This window comes from Cyprinus carpio, chromosome B4, assembly GCF_018340385.1.
Source record: "Cyprinus carpio isolate SPL01 chromosome B4, ASM1834038v1, whole genome shotgun sequence".
NCBI classification, from domain to species: domain Eukaryota; kingdom Metazoa; phylum Chordata; class Actinopteri; order Cypriniformes; family Cyprinidae; genus Cyprinus; species Cyprinus carpio.
The window spans coordinates 29,640,909-29,667,370 of record NC_056600.1 but is presented as its reverse complement, the minus strand read 5'-3'; the positions used below and the strand labels follow the sequence as shown (position 1 = coordinate 29,667,370).

Here is a 26,462-nt window from a genome sequence, read left to right as displayed (position 1 = left end):
ACTGAATGACATAATCAGACAAAAGGAAAAACTAGGCCATGGGCACATGAGAGAGAAAACACAACCAAAAGTCCTGGGGTGTGACGATAAAGAATTAATGCTTTCATATATTGAAAAATGTTACAATATATTTACTTATTTATTACAAAGTACATATTCAATATTATTCTTCATAATATATACATGTACATGAAATCAAATATGGTTTATACAATAAAACATTTCTCATATATGTAAATATATTATTATATCACATTATATTTTCCAATATACTCACATTTTTTTTTTTTTTTTTTTTTATAAGGCAACACTTTCCACTTTTTTTTAATTCATATTTCACTGTATTGTGGAGGAGCGTCTGCAGGTTGGTCATGAATGGAATAGCTGTTGGCCACAGGTATCTGTAAGATTTAATAAATAAATAAATAAATATATATAATATATATATATGATCAGCTATCAGCCTATGAAGAGGAACTAGGAGATGCAGGAGTATTACCATCATATAGTCTTATAATCACAGACGTGGAATCACACGGTGTGCAGGGGGAGATGACATATACAAAACACGGGACAGAGTCTGACATACAGTAAGGCCCCCACTGGAAGGCTTGTCCTCATGCCCCGTAACATCCAAAGTGGAGGGGGGTGGGAGCTCTGGAGGTCCCTCAGGACAGACACGGGACAGTGGGCAGTGGTACCCGTTCGAGGCGCCATGGCGGAGCAGGAGACTCAGGAGGCCATGACGGAGTAGCCTCTGAGGCCATGGCCCCGGCCCCTACCTCGGCCTCTACGGCTGGAGCCCCCACCCCCCAAAAAAAAAATTGTTGGGGATTATTGGGGTGATGTAGTGGCCTGGAACTCTTGGTGGGCTTTATGTGGTGTCAGTAGCCCTCCCTGGGCTTAAGGGGGGTTAGGGGGCCTTCCTGGGGCTTAACGGGGGATCAGGATAGTGCACACGGGGTGCTGGCACTGGAGGGTGCTTTGGAGGAGCAGGCACAGCAAAGCACTTTCGAGGAGCTGGCACTGGAGCGAGCTCTGGGGCTGGCCGGAGTCGACACTGAAGCGAGCTCTGGGGCCGGGGGCAACACTGGAGCGAGCAACACTGGGGGCAACACTGGAGCCCACTCTGGAGCCCTCACCGGGCTTAACTGGGGGTCAGGGAAGTGGCTACGAATTGCTGGCACTGGAGGGTGGTCTGGAGGAGCAGGCACAGCAAACTTGACTAGGGAACGGCTGGCTGATTTGACGTGGGAACTGCTGACAGAGGGGTTCTGAATCTGAGACTCTCCGCGGGGCGATGGTAAGTCATCCCGATCCAGAACATGTTAGCGTGGAGGATCGAACAGGAAAAGCAAAAACAAAACACTTCTCAAAAAATGCAAAATAACCACGGGGAGAAAAGGTGCCGCTTTACTTTGTTTATCAGTCGGCTGTTCTGTCACAATACACGGGAGCAAGGAACTAGGAGACGCAGGAGTATTACCATCACATAGTCTCATAATCACAGTAATTATGTATATATATTTTTGAATCTTGATAATATTATGTAATAGTTATCGTGCCCATTATTGAGCGCTTTACAGGCCTCTGAGGCCATGGCCCCGGCCCCTACCTCGGCCTCTACGGCTGGAGCCCCCACCCCCTCAAAAAAAAAAATTGGGGAAACTTACGGGGCTGAACTCGGGGCCTGGAACCCTTCCTGGGCTTAACGGGGGATCAGGAGCCCTTCCTGGGCTTAACGGGGGTTCAGGAGCCCTCCCTGGGCTTAACGGGGGTTCAGGAGCCCTCCCTGGGCTTAACGGGGGATCAGGAGCCCTCCCTGGGCTTAACGGGGGAAACAGGAGCCGCCCCTGGGCTTAACAGGGGAAACAGGACCCCTCCCTGGGCTTAACGGGGGGAAACAGGAACCCTCCCTGGGCTGAGCTGGGGATCGGGATAGTGCACACGGGGTGCTGGCACTGGAGGGTGCTTTGGAGGAGCAGGCACAGCAAAGCACTTTCGAGGAGCTGGAACTGGAGCGAGCTCTGGGGCTGGCCGGAGTCGACACTGAAGCGAGCTCTGGGGCCGGGGGCAACACTGGAGCGAGGAGATGGAATTTGGGCGAGCTCTGGGGGAGCGAGCTCTGGGGCCGGGGGCAACACTGGAGCCCGCTCTGGAGCCCTCACCGGGCTTAACTGGGGGTCAGGGAAGCGCCTACGAATTGCTGGCACTGGAGGGTGGTCTGGAGGAGCAGGCACAGCAAACTTGACTAGGGAACGGCTGGCTGATTTTGACGTGGGAACTGCTGACAGAGGGGTTCTGAATCTGAGACTCTCCGCGGGGCGATGGTAAGTCATCCCGATCCAGAACATGTTAGCGTGGAGGATCGAACAGGAAAAGCAAAAACAAAACACTTCTCAAAAATGCAAAATAACCGCGGGGAGAAAAGGTGCCGCTTTACTTTGTTTATCAGTCGGCTGTTGTGTCACAATACACGGGAGCAAGGAACTAGGAGACGCAGGAGTATTACCATCATATAGTCTCATAATCACAGTAATTATGTATATATTTTTGAATCTTGATAATATTATGTAATAGTTATCGTGCCCATTATTGAGCGCTTTACACATTTCCAGTACATGGATACTCAACACTTAATCCAAATGTTTTTTTTTTTAGTACAATTTTACTCAAAGAACTCAGGTTCAAGCCTTTCTTACCTCCGAGCTGTGAAGATCATGGAAATGAATGGGCCTGAAATCAGAGGGCTGTGGTGGTAGAGGAGCAAACTGGACCTTTGGAAAACAATAATTAAATACACATGTAATGTTTTATGCCTTCTTACTGTTGAAATGCCAGAAACCCAGACAGTCCCAGTATATTACAGGTTTATAAACAATTACTGTATTTTAACTGGAATAAGAACAACTTAAAAGACAGAAATCCTTCTTAAATGGTTTGGTGTGGAAACTTACGCCTTCATCTTGATCTCAAAAATAATTTCACAACTTGCTTTGTGACCTTTCTCAGAAAATGGTAACATTGCTGTTCTTGAAGCAGTTAAAAATTGAGTTCTGCTATTAGTAGAGATGCTGATGCAGGTTGAACTCAGGCCTCAAGTTCAAGTATAACCTAATAATCCTGACCAAATATTTTGCACGTGGCCTGGGAAATTTATCTACCCTGTTATATGAATTTTTGCAATGCAATGTCTAGTAGTTATAGTTAAGTTTTTAGCTAATGAAACCAATTACTAGCTAGGATAGAACAACATACAAGCAGAAGACTAACATTTAGGAATAACTGTAATAAATATATAAAACCTTAATAAAAAAAAAATAAAAAAAATTCATGTCCAGTATGAATCTCCATAGACTCCCTCCGAGCCGCTGAGGACACTGTGGTTAAGTTTAATTTTTAAAGGAAAAATCGCTAAAGACCTGTATGTTTATGTCAGTTATTTTGTGCTTGGGTGCCTCACAAATGAGGGTTACTTTAACGCTGAATTTTTGCAAATGTTGATTCTGGAAGTATTTTTTTTGCCAACACTTCATGCGTGAACGTCAGCTCCAGACAAAGTAAGTATTACACACAGTGTTGGGTAAGTTACTTTTAATTAATTAATTACTATTACTAATTACATCAATATTGTATTTAAATTACTTTACTAATTACTCTGTCTGAAAAGTAACTTAATTACTCAAATCGCTAATTAGGCTACATCTTAAAATCCCTATAAACCTTAATAGAAATTAAACTCTTTATTCTTTCAATTTGAGTCAAACATAGAATAGTTTAGCCTTTTAGATTTAAAACAACTGTAATACTTAAACATTTTTATTTAAAAAAAGTAACCTTCTTTGGTTAATAAATAGAAATACTCTGAATAATAACATATCTGAATAACAAAAAAGCTTAAGAAAAGTTAAACAATACATTTCAGTTTGGCAAGATGTTAAGGAAAAGCCCAAGTAGTAAAATCCGTACAGGTTTATGTAAGAATAACACGTTAACTAATGTAGGTAAGTATAAATTACATAAATTATCTTCTCTGCTGAATAAAGCAGTGTCAGATCATGCTGTTCTTCTGAAGTAAATTCCTCATAGCAGGACTTCTTTCAAAAACGATGAAAATTAGACAAATCTATTTTTTTTTTTTTTTTATATATTTTTTGTATATAGATGAAGGTGTCTGCATATAATGAGCTCAGATAAGGGAAAGACTGTACATCGCTTTAGTTTCATACGGATTACATAATCAGAGAATATTTGTTTTCGATTTTAATTTGTTCAGTTTAAAAGTAGACATTTCAAGCTTGGATGGTACACTGGTACCAGTCTCATTCTTATTCTTTCTGGGCCTGTTTACACCTGGTCACTTCATGCGTTTTCTCTGATCGGATATCTATCTGATTCGTCAAAATGTTTCCATTTACACTTGGCCACATAAATGTGTCTTTGCAAAACGGATATAAAGCCGTTCTTCAATTTCCGCGCTATATGCAAATTTAACAGAGTTCAAGTCAATGAAAGCAATAGATATGCGCTGCATTGTATTCATTATCAGCTAATTTCAATGTCAGAGACCGCAACAGGAGAGAGCGCGGCCTCAGCACTGTAGAGATAGGTAAGTATTTTTAATGAAGATGGCTGTGTTGCGTCTGCGACTTACTTTCAGTTTCACTCGAGGTAGTTTTCACATCGGCTTATACAGGTCCTTCTCAAAAAATTAGCATATTGTGAAAAAGTTCATTATTTTCCATAATGTAATGATAAAAATTAAACTTTCATATATTTTAGATTAATTGCACACCAACTGAAATATTTCAGGTCTTTTATTGTTTTAATACTGATGATTTTTGGCATACAGCTCATGAAAACCCAAAATTCCTATCTCAAAAATTAGCATATCATGAAAAGGTTCTCTAAACGAGCTATTAACCTAATCATCTGAATCAACTAATTAACTCTAAAAAACCTGCAAAAGATTCCTGAGGCTTTTAAAAAACTCCCAGCCTGTTTCATTACTCAAAAACCGCAATCATGGGTAAGACTGCCGACCTGACTGCTGTCCATAAGGCCATCATTGACACCCTCAAGCGAGAGGGTAAGACACAGAAAGAAATTTCTGATCTCGAATAGGCTGTTCCCAGAGTGCTGTATTAAGGCACCTCAGTGGGAAGTCTGTGGGAAGGAACAAGTGTGGCAAAAAAACGCTGCACAACGAGAAGAGGTGACCGGACCCTGAGGAAGATTGTGGAGAAGGACCGATTCCAGACCTTGGGGGACCTGCGGAAGCAGTGGACTGAGTCTGGAGTAGAAACATCCAGAGCCACCGTGCACAGGCGTGTGTGCTTTTGAAACCAGAAACAGCGGGCAGAAGCGCCTGACCTGGGCTACAGAGAAGCAGCACTGGACTGTTGCTCAGTGGTCCAAAGTACTTTTTCAGATGAAAGCAAATTTTGCATGTCATTCGGAAATCAAGGTGCCAGAGTCTGGAGGAAGACTGGGGATAAGGAAATGCCAAAATGCCTGAAGTCCAGTGTCAAGTACCCACAGTCAGTGATGGTCTGGGGTGCCATGTCAGCTGCTGGTGTTGGTCCACTGTGTTTTATCAAGGGCAGGGTCAATGCAGCTAGCTATCAGGAGATTTTGGAGCACTTCATGCTTCCATCTGCTGAAAAGCTTTATGGAGATGAAGATTTCGTTTTTCAGCACGACCTGGCACCTGCTCACAGTGCCAAAAACCACTGGTAAATGGTTTACTGACCATGGTATTACTGTGCTCAATTGGCCTGCCAACTCTCCTGACCTGAACCCCATAGAGAATCTGTGGGATATTGTGAAGAGAAAGTTGAGAGACGCAAGACCCAACACTCTGGATGAGCTTAAGGCCGCTATCGAAGCATCCTGGGCCTCCATAACACCTCAGCAGTGCCACAGGCTGATTGCCTCCATGCCACGCCGCATTGAAGCAGTCATTTCTGCAAATGGATTCCCGGCCAAGTATTGAGTGCATAAACTGAACATAATTATTTGAAGGTTGACTTTTTTTGTGTATAAAAAACACTTTTCTTTTATTGGTCGGATGAAAATATGCTAATTTTTTGAGATAGGAATTTTGGGTTTTTCATGAGCTGTATGCCAAAATAATCAGTATTAAAACAATAAAAGACCTGAAATATTTCAGTTGGTGTGCAATGAATCTAAAATATATGAAAGTTTAATTTTTATCATTACATTATGGAAAATAATGAACTTTTTCACAATATGCTAATTTTTTGAGAAGGACCTGTACTGTCATATCTAACTGTATAGCCTATAAAAACGATCTCACATGTTTATTATTTTAATATTTTGGGAGGAGTAAAATTTACATATGGTTTCAACAACCAGATGCATTACGCTTGTCTAGCTCCTGAAGTGGTTTGAGCGATCGGATTTAAATGCGTCTCGAAAGCATTTCGGAGGGATTTTACATGTGGTCTTTTCACGATCGAATAGCTGTCCGATCATAAAAAAAAAAAAAAACGCATTAAGTGACCAAGTGTAAACAGGCCCGACGCATGCAGAGTGCGGGGAATAAACGAAAATGCGTGCTTTGGTGGAAATGCATAGGTGGACGTTAAATGACAAGTGAATGTGGAGAGTGCCAAAATATAGGTACCTCAAATCGATATTTTACTTGTGGCATCGATGCTTCATATCATTTGAAATGTAATCAATCCATTATAAAAAAAAAAAAAAACGCATTAAGTGACCAAGTGTAAACAGGCCCGACGCATGCAGAGTGCGGGGAATAAACGAAAATGCGTGCTTTGGTGGAAATGCATAGGTGGACGTTAAATGACAAGTGAATGTGGAGAGTGCCAAAATATAGGTACCGCAAATCGATATTTTACTTGTGGCATCGATGCATAGTATCATTTGAAATTTAATCAATCCATTGATACATATCGATGTATCATTACACTCTTAGTGGATAACGCGTTACACCCAACACTGATTACACGTCATATTTTGTTTTCCAAATTGCCTTTCTAAAAGAGATTCTTGGCTTTCTGTTAGGCTAATTGCTAAAGCTACCATATTCTCTGCCTGTTTTACATTTACATTTAGTCTATTAGCAGACGCTTTTATCCAATGCGACTTACAAATGAGGACAATGGAAGCAATCAAAATCAACAAAAGAGCAATGATATACAAGTGCTAAAACAAGTCTCATCTTAATGCAGTACAGTTTTTTTAATTATATATAAATAAAAAGGAAAACAGATAGAATAGAAAAAGAATAGAATAAATTTGTTTTTTGTTCTGTTAATTGTATAATAAATAGAAAACAAATATATACAATACAAAATGATTAGAGAAGCTAGTGTTATTTATATATATATATATATTTTTTAAATAAAGAATAGAATTAGAATAGATAGTGCTAGAGTTAGAGGGTCAAATAAAGATAAAATAAAAAATAAATAAATCCAAAATGAGGAGAAGAATGGTTGTGACTAATACACTGTTCATGGAGTTGATTTCCCTCCAAGGAAATTATGATAATTGTAATAAGTCATGTGGTTTAGTGCATATGCTTAAGATTTTAAAGGGCAAGTAGCACCAATTTAACATGGTGGACTGGAGTTAGAGAGACAAACTTATTTAATGATATTACTCACCTGAGGACGAGAACTGCAGATGTTTTTACGGGCAAATGCTGACAAATAGATGGAGATGATAAACTCAAGCAAGGCAAATAACAGCAATACACCTCTGATTCCCCTGAAGAGAGTCTGAGAGAAAAATCAACATGAACACAAATATTAATAACAAAATCAACGATAATTACTATAATGATAATTTATGTTGAATGTCACCTGACCAAACCAAGAAAACGGTCACTGGTCTCATCGGATCCAGTTCATGGAGAATGTGTTAACAGTTGTATAATGTTACGGCCAGAGTTATGTTTATTTATGTGTATCTTTTTCATTGATCTGGTTCTCTCTTTCTTAATAGGCTCCGCCCCTGCGCACCTGCAGCCGGTTTAGTATCTAGGCTGGATAGCCTATATAACATCAGAGTGAAGAGAGAAGAGGGCGGAACTTGATGGATACGGTTGTTTTCCACAGCGGCGTGATCGTTGCGATCACTGTTTTAGCTCTGTGAAGAGCTTGACGTACACTGGGTGAGAAGGGCTTGAGAGGATTGACGAGGAGTCCTGTGTGCGTCATGATGTTTCCGCCAGCCGCTGCTCAGCTGTGTTTGAATGTTGTTTGGTTCTATGTTGCGTTGGTCTATGTCTGTATATCTCTGTCCTTGATCAGTTGCCTGCTGATATGTGAGTTTTGATCTAATAATAAACAATTTCAAATTGCTATCTCGACATCGTGTCTCTTTATGTTGCTTACCCCTTTTAACGAGCACTTTAATAACGGGGTTCGTAACAAACTAATGCTGATATCTTTGGACATTTATGGTAATCGGCTAACCTTGCTGGCTGTTTTCTGATGACGTTTTATTCAATTTTAATATCGAATTGTTAGTGAAAAAAATAATAAAAACCTTTAGATAGTCTGTATATATGATGGACATTGGTTATGATCATCTTTGGTACCTCCTTTGAAGGTGTCTTGAGTAAAAACAGCTCCATGTTTAATGAAGCACATACAAAACACTTAAACCAGATGCTAATGGGGTTATTGCACAACAGACGTCAGTATTCTGTTAAAAATGTCTTGTCACTTCTGGTTTAAGACATCCTTTTTGGGGGGCATTAAATTAAATTATGGTGCAAATACCTTATAGGTCAAACTGGACTGAAATTACAATTGATGCGTAATGCCAATGACTTCCTGCATTGTAAATTGTAAATTTTGCTATAAGTTTGATCGCAACATTTAATCATTGCTGCTAATAGTGTTCACCGTCTGTTTGGTTACATGACATTGACTAACTGCTTGATTTTTACCGTACATTTCTGCCACATGGACATCTACTTGAGATAGTCATCACTGATAAGCTATTACTAAATATAATGCAGAAACTTCAATTTTCTGTGAAGCTGCTTTGCATTGTGAAAAGCGCTATACAAATAAACTTGAATTGAATTAAATGATCTATAAACTACTTCTGAAAATGATAAAAAGAGTGAAGAGATGAGTGCAGATTAATGCTTGTGTACTGACCACACAGTGTCCTTATAGTAATTAATAAATAAATGTGAATATAAAAGTTGCTGACATACCTTATACCTTCTCTCTAAATCACGACAGTTATAACCACTGCAGTCAGTGTATATTGCCCCTAAAGCCAAATCCAGTGAAATTAAAATAATGGCAATGCCTGCGGTTATAATACTGAAAATGTTCAGTCCAAGTGAAGTATTCATCTGTAGGAAGAAAAACAACATAAAACAGATTAATAAATTGGCAACACTGTAAAACGTTGTGTTAACATGATACTGTAGATAGAAAAGTATATAGAGTGTGATAAAAATACACTTACTGCATTGTAGTCGAATTATTGATTTTATTTTACATAGCTGCAGCGTTACAGTCACACCAGTTCATAGGTGTTTATGTGTGTGTCCGCGCGTGTGTGAGTTGGTGTGTTGATTTTGCATTCTAGATGTTTTAGATTTTCACCCCTTCATTGCTGTTGTGTTTTTTGGTTTGTGTGTTGGTTTTTTTTTATATTTTTTTTAGAGTTATGTTCTGTATTTTAGATTTTTTTCCCATTTCCCATTAATTTCCTATGGTCGGTCATTTTTGACCGAAGACCATGAGTGTGACTACTTTTTTTACGACCACTTAGCTTTTTCGAATCATGCCCTCAATTTTTTTTGTGTTCACATAAGTTTCATAAAAGTCAAGTTTCGTACCATTCTGGTGAAGCTATGATTTTAAAAAAATCAAAATGCAAAATTCTCTGGTCAGAAATGACAGAAGACCACACAAGGGTTAAAAGTAAAAGTGTTGTGTAGTACATACCAAACACAAACTGGAGGGTGAATTAATTTTGTTTTCTGCAGCAATGCAGAGTGAGCCTGAGACAATGTACTGAGAAGAGAGAGAAAGACAAGAATTAAAGCTTGCGTTGGAATATGTAGCTTGTTTTATAAAAGAAAGAACACTTAATTGTATAGTAGTTTCTTACAATGAGAGATCCCCAGTAAGTAACACCAGTATAGACAAAGATGGGTTCAGCATAAACTGTAGACACAATGCCAAACAGCAGAGTCATCACACCGATCATTATCTGGACCGTCTGTGAGGGACAAAAAGAAGTGTGAGTAGCATGAGAGTCTTTCATAAAGTGGGACAATATAAAATATAGAAGTATAGCAGCTGTAGTTATGGACTTATGATTGTACTAGAAAAATAACCCCCAAAAAATATTCTGCAAGTATGAAATTATCATTGAATTATACATTGTCATTGTATTTGCAGATGTGCAAGATTGGATTACTTCCCCTTTTTTTGATAGTTTGCAGCTCCTACAACATTCTTCTCTGTGACTGACACACTGTAAAGTTTGCTGTTTATTCTGTAATTGATAAACCTGATCTTATACTGGTGTGTTTCCTGCCCTGCCACCAAGACAATAAGTCACATTCTTCAATAAATATTGTGTATGCTTTCCTAATGTGTGCACCGCTCCTCAGTTAGAATGTATTCATGCATTCATTTGTTTACCTCACAGTGATATACACACAGAAAAGGGTTTATGAGACATTTCTCACCCCAAGGGCTTTCGGTTGGCCTTTGAGAAATGCCTGAAGTCCATGAAGAGGTGAAGCTCCTGTCTCCTGTTGTACATAAACAGGGAAAGGAGCAGTTTGTGGTGCTGTTTGTGTTGCTGGTTGAAACTGGATGACGATTGTCGAAGAGTTCACAGGAATGACAGTGTGGGACATTCTGGTTTCTCAATCTCAAACTGACCTGTACAGAATCATAGTAAATCAAAACATGTAAACCAAAATATGATTATGAAACAGATCATGTTTAAAAAGGAGTCATATGATGTGATTTCAGTTTTTCCTTTCTCTTTGGAGTGTTACAAACTCTTGGTGCATAAAGAAGATCTGTGAAGCTGCAAAGACTAAAGTCTCAAATCCAAAGAGATATTCTTTATAAAAGTTAAGAGTCAACCGTCCCTACCTAAAATGCCTCATTCAAACACGCCCCCACATATCTAAGTCACTATGTGGGAAGATCTGCATAACGCTGCCCAGATGTTCACGCAAAGAAAGAAGGCTTAAGGTTTATTCTCTCTGCTGCCGCAGGCGTCATGTCGTGGAGTCTCTGTGTGTTTCGAAGTTTCAAAGTGAAACTTTGTTTGTTCTTCCAAAAGAGGACATAACTAGAAATCAGTGGCTAAGTTGTTTTTCAACGCTGTTCCAGAACAGTTCAAACCTAATATTCAGATGTGTGCTGCGCATTTTATGGAGGATGAGGACTGCTTCCTGAACCAGTAGCCTACAGTGTGTCTGTGGCACAACAGCTGTTTCTATAAAGTTGGGCAGTTCAAACGTTGCAAGGACAGTCTGGCGCTTCTGACTCACAGCCTGTAAGTATGTTTACATATTTAAATAATTTGCCACTGGGATTCAAACACGGCATCACAGTATGGTGAGGGGCGTAACATTTCTGTCACACGCTTGAGGCATTCAGCCAATCACAATGCACTGGATAGCTGGCCAATCAGAGCACACCTCGCATTTCAGAACGATGAGCTTTGTAAAAATCGATGCGTTTCAGAAGGCGGGGCATAGAGGAGAAACAATAATGTACAGTATGTGGAAAATAATGTTAACCTTAAATCGCATAAACACATTGCATTACACCAAATACACAAAATAATGTTCTTTTTAGTAGCATCATATGACCCCTTTAAAGAGCAGGTCATATGGTATTTTAAAGTGTCCCAATATTGTATTGGAGTCCCCTACATCAGGTTTAAATGCATCTAAGGTCAGAAAACATTGTAATTTTCTCAGAATATACATTTAATATTAGAGTAATTTGCCAATGATTACAAGTACTCCTCGCTGCAGACTGTAGCGCGGTGACGTCACGTACATACGTCACGTATGTGTTTACTGCTCATGCGCAAAGTGACGTAAGGTATGTCTATAACACGCATGCGCGCCGTACGTACTGGCGTTACTGTGCATGTACACGTTCATTCACTTCCGGGTGTATGGTGGATTCAAGAATCGGTGGATGTAAGTCAAAGAACATTAACTTATGTTTTCTTAAAAACAATGTGTATTTGTGTTAACGGATTTTATTTAATTGCAAGGATGCTTTAGTAATAATCATAGATTGCAAATGTGTGTGATTTCGGACATTTATGACATGTTTTATGATATGTGTTGGTATTCGAAGTGACAGGGATTCTAACGCTGGTCTTTAAAAGCATTATTTCGCCAAAAATTAGCCTTTAGAGATGTCTTAAAATAGAGCAGAAAGACTTATATTAATAAAATATGCTAATAACACCTTTTGTTGCAGGCGTTGCAAAAAAAATTCTCATATTTGTCATCTTTTTAATGAACTAACGTTAACAAATATTATTAGATACTGTAACAGATGTTTTGCTCATTGTTAGTACATGTTAATTAATACATTAACTAATATTAACCATTATTGTAAAGTGTTACCTCTTAAATTAACCTTCATTTGACTGGCAGAAATCCTTTAAATATGAAATATAGAAACATTTACTTTACTGTAAATGTGTTTTTGTTTAGATGCATGCTACTGTCCTCAGAAAAGGAGAAAACATAAAAATAGAACAATGCATCTCATGCTGTGATAATTATCACTGTCCATTTTGTGAAACCTGGGTCTACAAACCAGTGGACTTGTACAGTGTCGAGAAACATGTGGAGGATCACTTGAAAACAGCTGTTCATGAAGAAGGTGTGTAGTGTTTGAACATCCAAAAACATTATTTTGTGAGTGTATTTGGGTTTTACACACACACACACACACATATAATATGTATTTTTTTTTTTTTTTTTACATTTCAGATTATATTATCATCAGGTGCAACTTAAAATGCAGAGATGATTCTCATTTTCATTGCTGCTACTGCTCTGCCACTATTATACGAAAAGCACAATTTAACATTCATCTCACAAAATGCAAACAAAAGAAGCAAAAGATTCCATCTCCACAAAGAACTGCAACACCCATGGTTCTGATTGGTAAAACACCTCTTCCTTCAGCTTCTGCTCAGACAGCACCCCTACTTCAACCTCCGCCTTCAACAAGTGAACCACACACGTCTGTGTCTCCTAAACACCATGTCCAGACTGCTTCAAAACAAATCAGGGTGAAATGCATTCACTGTGGAATTGAAGTTAATAAGAAAAACCTACGGCTCCACATTACAAGAAAACATACAGATGTGAAACAAATGATTACATCTGAACGTCACTTTCTTTGTCAATGCATCGACAGTGAGAATGGTATTTTTGCTGTTCAGAAATCTTTCTTTGGCCCATCACTGCCAATACATGTGCAGAAGAGAACATGGGGGGGCAAACCACAGAATCATGTGTGAGGTAGACCAGTGTAACACAAACACAGAATTTGCATTTCGAAGTGGTTTGAAGGCATTCGAATGCGACCATTTGAAATCCTTGGATTCCTGTCCTTGAAGCACTGACGACACTATCACTCTACATGAAGAAATGCTGACAGAGATGGTGCAACAAAAGTGGTTCGGGGAAGACAGAAAAAAGAAGTGCATTGAAAGGCAGCGGACAGCAGCTATTGTAGGTGTGCCACTCTCAGTGGAGGTAACAATTTCTGGACCCTCATCCAAGAAATATATTTCTGTGTATGAACCCAAAACTTCATATTATAGCCGGCTTGGGAGAGTCATTGTTGTGTATGACTCCAAAAAATCACATGGACAACAAGACAAAACAATCATGTGTGCATAAATCAATTGGTAAATGGCATTTGTTTCAAACTCAAAAGTTGCTTTTTAGAAAAGTACGGACCACAGAAAGGACTGATCCAATCCCGAGTTCTCCACACCAAACAGAAGATCTACAAGATCAACAGTACCCACCAAATGAGGCAGGCATAAAGAAAATCGTGCTATATTTATTGAAAGAGAAAAGACTTCCTGCAGACCTGCCAAAGGAACTGGTCAATGGCATTCGGCCTAAGTGTGAATTCCCACGCCGCCTAATTCCAGAGGAGACTTTCTGCTCACAGTGCAAGGAAAATCATATGCTAAGTGAGCCGATCCTCATAACATCAAGAGCAAAGATTCTGACATTTACAGGAGTTATTGAAGGTAAATAAAAAAAATAATTAATATATATATATATATATATATATATATATATATATATATATATATATATATATATATCAAAGATTCTGACATTTACAGGAGTTATTGAAGGTAAATAAAAAATAAATAAATAAATAAATAAATATGTATGCAGTTTGAAAAGGAAAACTCTTATCTTTTAAGGGATTTCCACCTACTACAAAATCTGCAGCAACTGCAGAATGACATTCCGCTATCAAGAGTGCACAGACGGTATTCATAATTTTAATGACCACCTGCTGATTTGTCTGCATTTATGCATGATTCTTCGCAATGCTATTCAGGTATGTTACCCATTATAGTACCTGGTATTGCTGCTTAAATCAATTATTAGAATTTGAAAGTTTAAATATTGCATTTGAATTCCTTGATCTTTAAGATTCAAATTTGCCTCTATAATGTTTGAATTGTTCTTGTAGAATCACACCGCAGTTAGCAGGGTCCTCAGCCTGCTTGAAGCCACTGAAAATACTAAATTTCCCAGCCATGACACGGTGCTTCATGCATACATTCATTCTGAAGCACTGACAAATCACGATTACATGTACTCCTGCATAAATTGTGGTTATTACCCTAAAGTGGTAATCATGGACCTCCACAAAAAAGGAGTTTTTACCGTGCCTTGTAAGTTACTACACTGAACAGTACCTAAAATTGAAAAGATTATGTTTGTTTTTTTAATATGAATTCCATTTGTTTTAGTCAGTGAAATAAAAACTCCCCCTGAAGACTTTGAGGGAAACACCAACATTGTGTCATTCTGGGAGCAAGTGACACAAGAGATGGTTGGTCGGGGATTTCTTAGAAGTAACTTAGTTGTTATTATTATTATTATTGTTGTTATTGTTACTATGCTGGTTTAATTGTTTTTGCTATTAATAGAAATTGTATTGTAATTGTTAACTTGTGTGCCTTACAATATGCTTGTTAATGCAAGGTGGCAAGAATAACCCCTTCGTAGTTCCCCCGAGTTATGATTTTTGGCCTCCTTGGATTGGTGTCAACACAAGGAAATCTGAAATGGTGTTAAACACAGAATTTGCAAAAAAAAAAAAAAAAAAAAAAAAAACAAGCCATGTGATATGGTGGATCTTGATATTACTGAAGAAAGACTTGGAGATTAGCTCTTCAAGATGAAGGTGAGCTCTTAGATAATACTTATTAATAAATTAGTCAATGGTTTTTATTTATGTCATAATGATGGTTTAGGTTGAAGCCATAAGGAAACTCGTTTGGAGTCGAAAGGATCTAAGATGGACCTTGTTTTACGGTTAAGACAGGAGATGCAAAACCGCTCCTCATATGACAAAGTGTTCCAGCAGATCTGGGGTGCTTCTGGTAAGATTTCTTTCTGCTCTCCTTGACATTTACTTTGATGATTATAATGTAAGAATTATTTTATATTGTTTTATTCATTAAACTTGATAGCAACTACAGTTATATTTCTTAAAGAAATTTTACTACACTACCTAACACTTAATTGTACATTCTACTAATTATATCTTCCTTTTCTGTTAGGTGGATGGGCAGTAATTACTTGTCCCTGTGGAGTAGTGTACTCCATTAAATTTAATATTAGAGCAGAGTCTCCAAGAGACTTCGCTGATTTGCTCTTTTCTTGGAAACACTTCCCAGATGTCTCACTGTATGATTTTGCTAGAGGACTAGCAACACATGCCAATCTTCGTGAACCAGAAACTTTACCCTTTAGCCCTCATGAAGGCAGACTTGTGGAGCCAACACCTGGAAATATTCAGCTGGCTAAAGAAAGCAAGTTGACCGTGAATTTGCCTTGGTTAAAAGTTAAACAGCCGGAAAAGGATACCACTTGCCATCCTCTTAGCGGTTCATCTGAGTTTTATGTTCTTTTTGAGCGTTTTGATGTGTATGATAGATTTGATGAGTATGATGGAATAGGAAGAGTCAACTTAGTCCCAGAACTAAGTGGGTGGTTGAACACACAAACTGCAGAACAGCTGTTTGCTGGGATGCGGAAAAATAACTATTTTATGAACATGCTGACACCTTTTTAATGCGAAACATAATCCACCTCTACAACAAATCAAAAAATGAAAGTGTGAAAGAAAATCTAAGAAAAATTGTTTCACCAAATGATCAGTTGATTTTAAATGGTTATGGTCAGATTGTTGTAGGTAAGATTAGTCTGATTAGTCAAGTTTTTGGTTATTGTGAGAGCATTACTAGACATATAATGCATCAAATTTTATTCCATCTAAAGGCACACCTTCAGAATCTGTTGAAATTGATGACAGACCCTCAGGAGACAAAAAGCGAAAACGTGACCAATGTACGCATGTTATTTTTTAAAAATATGTAATGTGACGTTAAACTGGAATTTTTTTTTTTTTAAATAAATTTATTTACACATTTATGTACTCCTCAGTCCCTTCTGAGTCTTCCATGGTGAGTATTACTGCTCTACGGGATGTGCAACCGAACAAGGCATGCTGGAAAGAGTTACCTAGTACAGTCCAGCTGAATCAGGTAAAGATGTTTTTTTAAATTTTATTATTTTTTTTTTTATTACTGTTAGTTTTTTTTTTATTGTTTTAAGACTAACAAAAAAGACACATTGTAGTACTTCGCTGTTATTTTCATAGCTAAACCATGCCTTAATGGAGACGGGACCAGCCAATGAAATTTTTGGCATCTGTTTGGAACTACAGTTCTCTCCAGGATGGATTTCCTTACTTTAGGGCACCAACGTGAAGTAGAAGCAACAGTGAGATGCAGCTAAAATAATATAATTTTACCCTTTAACCCATGGAGTACAGTATAGTACCATGTGCTCTTTTTTGTTCTTAAATGTTAACAGATTTTGAATGCCTGTCTTTCTGTTGTGAAGGATATTGCTGACCTTCAGGTAATACAAAACATTCCCTTGATCAAATATTCTGTATGCACAATGTGTGGAAAAAAAAAAATATTTAATTGTTGCACTTTTACTTAACAGGGCATAATGGTCCATGTCTTTAATTCATATGTGACAGTGACTTGGTTGCCACCCTTGTGCGCAGACCCAATGTGCAATGTTCCTGTGAGTATCATTGTTTTGTGATTGAGGCAGTATGAAGCCATTTTAAAAATATTTATATTCTAAATAACTTATCTATTTATAAATGTATAAATTGATTTCATATTTACTTTTTATTCTTAAGAAAATCTAGCAAAGTCATGACATAATTCTGCTTCCCTCCTGGTCAGAAAATCATTGGAAGATCTGTGTAGGTCTCAAAATAATTCTTTAATGATCAAATAATCAAAATGTTTTAAATGTTCTGCTTGTGTATTTTATACCTTACAAATGTAAAGGAACGTGCTAGCACTTGACAGTTGATGTCAAAGTTACATTGTTTTAGATCATGAAGCCAAAAAATAGAGAGATCTATTGGCTTGATTCCCTTTCCGGACGTGGCTTCAGTGATTGCCGTTTCATGAACAGTTACAGGTCTTACGACTGAAATGTTCAAAGTTCATGAGTTCGGGGTTATGGTAGTTCAGTTTTAAACCATATATCCCCATTTTTGTGAAGGTCAAAAAAAAAACATACATAATTTATTTATATATATATATATATATATTATATAACATATATATATATATATATATATAAATTATATATATATATAAATTGGATATATATATAATAATACATAATTTATTTATATATATATATATATATATATATATATATGTAAATATAAATAAATTATGTATGTTTTTTTTTCTTGTAATTTTCAGGGCATTCCCAGACAACACAATTCAAATAACTGCGGAGTGTTTGTGTTGATGGTAAGCCATGGAGTGTTGTAATCTAAGTCATACCAGAAAGTATGATAAATGTCCTACATCTGAAAGAAATTGCATTTGATGTGTTGTTTATTGGTATTGTTGACTAGAAAACAAACATTTTGGTATATGATTGTACATTGTCTGTTAAAATGAGCTTTAATTCGTATTGTAGTATGCACTCTACGTGGTATTGGAGGGGCACTTTGATTTCAACAAAGTAAGTCTTAAATTCCGAAGTCATTTATTTAGAGATCCTTAGTTACCATTAGCTCATCAGTGCTCTATTTTACAGTATGACATGCCAACAATTAGAAGGTGGTGGTGTATGCTTCTGCTGAGTAATTATCCATTGAAGTAAGTCAGATCAAGTTGTACTGCACGTGAAATGTTGCAGACTTATCTGTAAACATAATCTAACAGTTTAAATTAAATAGTACAAAGAAGTGTTTTTATGATGGTGCATATTGCTGCCACATGTTATGCTGTTTTATGACATAATATGTTGTTTTTATGATATGTCGTTTTAATAAGATAATTATCATTTTAACAACAACTCGTTATTACAAGAAAAGATGTCGTTTATTCAACATAATCGAGTGGACAAAATAATAAATGTTTGTGGCAGTAATGCGCTACCCTACGTTTTACCTATAAAGTGTAAATAATTTCATTACATATATCAGTCTAAACCTGTGAATTTCAGATCCTCTTCTGGGGATGTCATTAAGATCTCTTCATAATCTCTTTATATTTTAAACATTTGAAGGTCAGACGCGGAATGAAAACAACTCAGAAAAAAGATGAGACTAGAAAGAGCAGGTATGGGTTCTACTTTAATTCTTGTACAGCACAATTAACAGGGTTTTGACATTGCATTATTACTCTCCAATTTAGAGCCAATGGAAGCCCCCCACCTGCTGATTATTTGACCAAGGTAAGCACAGTATCAAATCTTGTCAATCTATCAGTTTTTTTTAATTTTATCAGTCTTATCTACGGTCACATTTTAGACTGAATGTTGGTTATTTTGGACAGATGCCACAGGAGATCCTCAGGCAGATCCTGTTGAGAGTGGTCTCAGACGACGGAGATATGGCCTTTATGAGACTTTCTCTCACGTGCAAGCTTTTTAGGGACATTGTCAGTGAGACAAAATTCAAAGAAGAGGCCCACTTCACGTGGTTAGACAGTAAGTTCTTTAACTCTAAAGTGTAGTGAGTACTGTAAAAAGTATTAGAGTGTCTGTCTGTCTGTCTCCTCTCATCTATCTGTCTGTTTTTTGTTTTGTTTTTTCTGGTAGGCTGTATTGCCCTAAACTGTAAAACTTTAAATTAAAAAAAAAAACTTCAAACTTTCAGGCTATGCTTTCTCAAGCCAAACCAACCTAAATTTTGACTTGACAATTTAAATTTTTTTTTTTTTTTTCATTCAGAGTTAAACCTCTTTTTTGGTTCATATTTTATCAGTAAAAGAAAACATACCTTATAGTTTTTCACTTACAGCCTTCATTGACAATTATATATCACTTATAAATGATTAAATACAAAATCAATAGTAGTTAAGATTTATGTGGTTTGGAATTGGTAAAAAGGTGCTTGAAATTTTTTTAAAAAGACTAGAAAATCAACTTGCCTAATAATTATGCACACAGTATAGTTGATGGTTATGTTGATTATAAATTAAATCTAATAGGTACTTTACAGACGAAGCAAATAACACACTTTTCCTAACACCATCCTATAATATATCAGTATAGTTGATGGTTATGTTGATTATTGTTTGGATCTTTTGAATTTCTTTTAAATGATTTTATTTTTTTTTATTTTTGTTTGTTCTTTTATGTCAATTAGGTGTCGTGAACTGGAGTGCATTTTCTGCACGATACAGAGAGCAGTTCCGGGTGCCATATTCACTGACCCAGTGCCTACGGTGCTGTGAAATATTTAAAGACTGTCCACCTGGCTATGTTGGGAATGGCAGGGTCCTGCGTGGGTTTTATTTCTTCAAAGACTTTGAGGGCTACTGCTCAGTTGATTGTTTTTTAAATGATGGAGGAGAATTTCATAACGTGTAGATGCATTTTTTTTTTCTCATGTGTCATGTTTATAGTCATGTTTATAGTTTTTATTGATCTACAATAATACAATTATATTTTCAGTTTTGTTCTTTGCAATAATAATAAAAAAAAAAGATCACTGTTATCAGTTTGGTTTTTTTGGAGGCACCATGCATAAAATGGAATGCAGACACTGAAAATATACTGTATGTAGTCAGTTTAACTTAAAAATACTTTATTGGATTAAATATTTCACATGTAGAATTTCCAAAGTAACAGAAACATGTCTATAATTATACTAAATAAATAAACAAGAACTATGACAGAGGAAATATTAAAATAAGAAATATATAAGGTGCCAGTAAATTGTATTGTTACAATATGCACAGTGAAGTATAGTGCAACAGAATTTTAATAAATTGTAAATAAAATACTACACCGATATTACAGAATAAACTGTAATTCTGTATAATTTAACCTAAAATGATACGATTAAAATTCTAGATATGTGCTGTACTACATTTTGTTTTTTTTAATAAATATGGTAAACTGTAATTCTGTATAATTTAACCTAAAATGATACGATTATTCCATAATGTAATGATAAAAATTAAACTTTCATATATTTTAGATTCATTGCACACCAACTGAAATATTTCAGTCTTTTATTGTTTTAATACTGATGATTTTGACGTACAGCTCATGAAAACCCAAAATTCCTATCTCAAAAAATTAGCATATTTCATCCCACCAATAAAAGAAAAGTGTTTTTAATACAAAAAAATTCAACCTTCAAATAATTATGTTCAGTTATGCACTCAATACTTGGTCGGGAATCCTTTTGCAGAAATGACTGCTTCGATGCGGCGTGGCATGGAGGCAATCAGCCTGTGGCACTGCTGAGGTGTTATGGAGGCCCAGGATGCTTTGATAGTGGCCTTAAGCTCATCCAGAGTGTTGGGTCTTGCGTCTCTCAACTTTCTCTTCAACAATATCCCACAGATTCTCTATGGGGTTCAGGTCAGGAGAGTTGGCAGGCCAATTGAGCACAGTAATACCATGGTCAGTAAACCATTTACCAGTGGTTTTGGCACTGTGAGCAGGTGCCAGGTCGTGCTGAAAAACGAAATCTTCATCTCCATAAAGCTTTTTCAGCAGATGGAAGCATGAAGTGCTCCAAAATCTCCTGATAGCTAGCTGCATTGACCCTGCCCTTGATAAAACACAGTGGACCAACACCAGCAGCAGACATGACATGGCACCCCAGACCATCACTGACTTTGGGTACTTGACACTGGACTTCAGCCATTTTGGCATTTTCCTTCTCCCCAGTCTTCCTCCAGACTCTGGCACCTTGATTTCCGAATGACATGCAAAATTTGCTTTCATCGAATCCGAAAAAAGTACTTTGGATCACTGAGCAACAGTCCAGTGCTGCTTCTCTGTAGCCCAGGTCAGGCGCTTCTGCTGCTGTTTCTGGTTCAAAAGCACACGCCTGTGCACGGTGGCTCTGGATGTTTCTACTCCAGACTCAGTCCACTGCTTCCGCAGGTCCCCCAAGGTCTGGAATCGGTCCTTCTCCACAATCTTCCTCAGGGTCCGGTCACCTCTTCTCCTTCTGCAGCGTTTTTTTGCCACACTTTTTCCTTCCCACAGACTTCCCACTGAGGTGCCTTGATACAGCACTCTGGGAACAGCCTATTCGTTCAGAAATTTCTTTCTGTGTCTTACTCTCTCGCTTGAGGGTGTCAATGATGGCCTTCTGGGTTAACCTCTTACCCATGATTGCGGTTTTGAGTAATGAACCAGGCTGGGAGTTTTTAAAAGCCTCAGGAATCTTTTGCAGGTGTTTAGAGTTAATTAGTTGATTCAGATGATTAGGTTAATAGCTTGTTTAGAGAACCTTTTCATGATATGCTAATTTTTTTGAGATAGGAATTTTGGGTTTTCATGAGCTGTATGCCAAAATCATCAGTATTAAAACAATAAAAGACCTGAAATATTTCAGGTTGGTGTGCAATGAATCTAAAATATATGAAAGTTTAATTTTTTCATCATTACATTATGGAAAATAATGAACTTTTTTCACAATATGCAAATTTTTTGAGAAGGACCTGGCTGTACTACATTTTGTTTTTTTTAATACATATGTATTTTATTTTAGTGTTGTGTTACATCACCACGCAATGCAAATAAAACACGCATGCGCCATCACCACGTTTTAATGCGCATGCGTGTTATAGACATACCTTACGTCACTTTGCGCATGCGCGGTAAACACATACGTGACATAGATACGTGACGTCACCGCGCTACAGTCTGCAGCGAGGGGTGTCTCAATGATTAGGCAATGATTCGTTTCAAGCAAGTTCGGAGCAAGCTCCTCCCTTCCTCAAGCCTACTCTGCTCTGATTGGTCAGCTGGCCAAACCTGTTGTGATTGGCACAGAGATGAGTCCTTGAGACAGTTAGCCCGCGCTAACATTGACAAAGCACCTTTACATAAAACAATATTATAATCAATCCGTTCTTATAATGACATAAAATACAAAAACACTTCGGAGCAAGCAAATCGTGCCCACAGCTAAAGTTTAGCTGCTAAACTGTGAACACTAGGTGGATACGTTAGCTGAGTGCTAACATGACTAACTGATTAAACAATACAGTTTTGTAAACCAAAATACGTCTACTGTAATGTTTGAAGAATGACAGACAAAAGACGCTTAGTCTTAACTTTTAATCAGAACGCAGAACAGTTGTATCACAGGAGCACCAGCCGAAATCACTCATCTCTCCCCGCATTAACCCTGTAAACTGCCAGTGTAGCTCAATAAACAGCAATTTCACAATTATTATAAAGTCTGTGTGCTACACTACATTCTTTATTATTAAACAAAGTAATTAGAACAACGTCAGTCTACAATAATCGACATATTCTTAGGTTCACTGCGAATTTTTAGAACTACTTCAGTAAGACAGTAATATCGTGCTTTACCTGGAAACCTAAAGCTGAACTAGATATACATCACATATTAGCACAAAAACTTGATATTTTGAGCACACAGCTGAAAATGTACACATAACGTATCAGTCGTACTTACAGGTTATGGTTCAGAGAGTTTGTTTTTAAACCAAATTAAGAAGATTAGAAGCCAACGAAGATAAAAGCCAAGATTAAAAAAGCAGTAGCATGATAAAATGGCAAGCACACAACAAAAGGCTGGAATTGTATTTCTGTGGTATCCTTGAACACCGCGTCTTCTCAACATGATGTAAACACACTAACTAGTGGAAGTGTTTGTGGGCAGATCAGACTCTGTTCGTATTTCGCGGGCAGGCGGGGATTATGCAAATGTGTTACCAAGTGACGTACACCGGTAACAGGGCAAAAGATTCGACCATATAACGACTCGTTACGGCGATTCAGAACCGACTCTCTCTTTTGAGAGACAATATCTTTATTTATCATGCACTTTTTTGATTAACAACTTTGCAGATTGTTTTCATTTAAGGATAGCTACGTTATAAACTGCAAAAGAGAGATTTTTCAAAACCAATATGACCTGCTCTTTAATGTGATCTACATCATTTAGGTTTAAGGCACTGAGCAGATGCTCATTTCCAAAGATACTTATAAAAGTGACCTACCTGCCATTATAGATCCACTGAAAATTTTTAGTGACCTACCTGCCATTATAGATCAATAATTACAAATGGCCAGTGTTACTTCCAAAATGCAATACAATTATATATTACTTATTACTGTCTTTTGAAAGTAATTAGTTATAATATTACTGTCTCTGAATTGTAATACGTTACACTACTTTTGAGTTACTTTTACTTTTAAGCACAAACTGCAATTATATGCCCTAATGTAGAAACAATAAAAACACAACAGCTAGCCTATAGGCTATTTTAGTTCTCCTCACCCCACAGCAAGCCCTTTAAATTTAATGTTATTCACAACTAAACAAGTTTCTAAACAAGCCTAACAAGACTTCTTGCTAAACAAAGAATTAATTTAAAGCAAAAATGAAAGCAAACACCATTGTTCTCATGCAGCCAACCTCTCTCATTCGGCATGAATCCAAATGTCACCATATTCGTGATGTATTTGAATGCTAAATTATAATTTCTTACGTTATGTAAACCAGGCTTTGTACTTAGTGTTAACAATATATGTAAATAAATAAAAATTCATCCTCTTCACATGATCTAATATATGCATGGCCTGGCTTCACACATACTATGTAGTAATTTCACAATAAATAGATATAATTAAATTCTACTGTCTTCAGTCAACAACTGGGCTTTTTGGCTATGTTTAAATCAAGGAAAATTGCACTTAAACAAGGCAACATAATGCACTTGTGGAGGTAGAAAAACATAGTTCTTTAAGACCTGCGGGACTACTTGTAATATGCAAAAGAAAAGTCACGAGAGCTGTTTCTGTCTGTGGTAAGTTTTTAATTGAAAATGTTTGTAATAGCCTACTTTTAACGTAAGAAAGGTAGGCTATATGCTGTGTTCAAATGCATTGCCACTTGCTTGAGCAACTAATATACAAGTCTAGAAGTCAAATGCATTGAATACGTTAAATGAATATGTTGTTTAAATTTAAAGAGTTCAAACGTAAATAAGGCTTTAGGCTGAACAGCATGGATTGTTTTAATTATTTAAAATTAACCAGTATATCTAGTGTATTTATATGTTTGGTTGACTGCATTTTATTCTGATAATGAACAGACTGCAACGTTTGCAATGCTGTATGGTGCGTGAGGCACCGGCGCAATCGAACAGTGGAAACATAAAATACTCTAATTTTTGGTCATACAGATAATTACAAACTCTAATGTATTTACTTTTATTTTAGGATGCGCAAACTTGTTTGGTAGAGCGCTGCGCCACAAAAATGAACCAAACTCAGCAGCATATTGTAGTAAATTAAGCTCAAAAGGGAAATGTATATAAATAATTACAATTAATTATGATTAATTACAATTATTTATATGAGCTGCCAGTAGTAACTGTAGCAGAATTTAATTGCCATCAACTAATCTGTTTGTCCAGCGAACATTTAGCATAATTTCATATAAACTCTAAGAAAAGATATTTTCATGGCCACAGAAAATACTTTCTACAGTATTAATGCATCAGAGCATGTAGCAAAATCGGAATCGTAAAGGGACTTTGATTTGTAAGGCAGAATCAGAAACTCAAGTAATTTGTGCACAAGAGTTTTATTAACGAAACACTAACACAAACTAGTCTAACAAACAAACATACAATCACTCATACAGGGGAAAAGGCAAATGAGACTTTGATGAAACCATCAGGAAAACCAGAGAATGAAGCTATGAAAAGATAGCCTGACTTCGTCATACTCATATTCTAGGCAGAATGTGAGTCTGATACTGCTCCATTGCACTTGAATTATGGGGCGTGTCTTAACCGAACCAGTAAAAAAAAAAAATCTGCACTCAATTGGATAGACCTACAACCAATCAGAGCAACGCCGTAAGTGACGTATGTTGAGCGATGCATAGTTGTCAACAGAGTTCAACTGCACGCACGCACGCTGGAACTGGAAGAAGTAGGAAAGTAATGAGTGTAAACGATCTTTGCCGCTGTTGTATAAAGAATTTAAGAATTTGCGGAGTACTTACAAGCACGAATAACATTTTTGAGAGAAACACAAAAGGTGCATGTATATACGAACAAGTTCTCTGTTAAGGATTAGATCTCGACAATAATGAAAATAAGTCTTATCGCATTTGTCGGCCCTGTCTCAACTTTATTACACGGTTGCAACGCGACTTGACTAACTTTAAAAAATGGAAAGACGACGAAAGAGTGGGTGGTTACGTAACCGCAGATAGCCTGTCCATCATCGATTAAAGCCCGCCCTGGCAATTTGATTGGCTCGGCCTTCTGGGAGCCGAGCATAATTACTCCTCAATGGATCGAGTCCAGACCGAACTTCCCGTCCAAAAAATGTTGTGGGCGGGGTTCGGGCTGGCACCCAGGCTAATGAAAAGAGTCAGTTAACCACCTAACCACCATTAAAACCATCAGCGCCGTTTATAACGGGGTCTATAACTTATACTAAACCTCTGTGTAGTTTAGTTAAATGTATGATACTTGCATTTCCTTGGCCTGGAATGAGCGTCTGGATGCAAAGTCTTGATGGTTTGGAGTTTCGGTGGTGTAGGAGTCACAATCACGTTCTTCCGGTTTTGAAGAGTGATGAATTCCAA

At 37.3% G+C, this 26,462-nt stretch overlaps 1 protein-coding gene across 1 annotated transcript in view; it reads right to left on the bottom strand.

The window, feature by feature from the left end:
• Positions 1-299: 299 nt before the first annotated feature.
• Positions 300-26,462, bottom strand: part of LOC109069575 (membrane-spanning 4-domains subfamily A member 4A-like) — a 32,687-nt gene continuing 6,524 nt past the window's right edge. The window contains exons 2-8 of the mRNA XM_042722495.1: positions 10,721-10,919; positions 10,135-10,245; positions 9,969-10,037; positions 9,224-9,367; positions 7,656-7,769; positions 2,703-2,777; positions 300-401 (exon numbers count right to left, since the gene is read on the bottom strand). Coding sequence (XP_042578429.1) covers positions 330-401; positions 2,703-2,777; positions 7,656-7,769; positions 9,224-9,367; positions 9,969-10,037; positions 10,135-10,245; positions 10,721-10,894 — 759 coding nt within the window. The 5' untranslated portion in view covers positions 10,895-10,919 and the 3' untranslated portion in view covers positions 300-329. The remainder of the gene's footprint in view (positions 402-2,702; positions 2,778-7,655; positions 7,770-9,223; positions 9,368-9,968; positions 10,038-10,134; positions 10,246-10,720; positions 10,920-26,462) is intronic.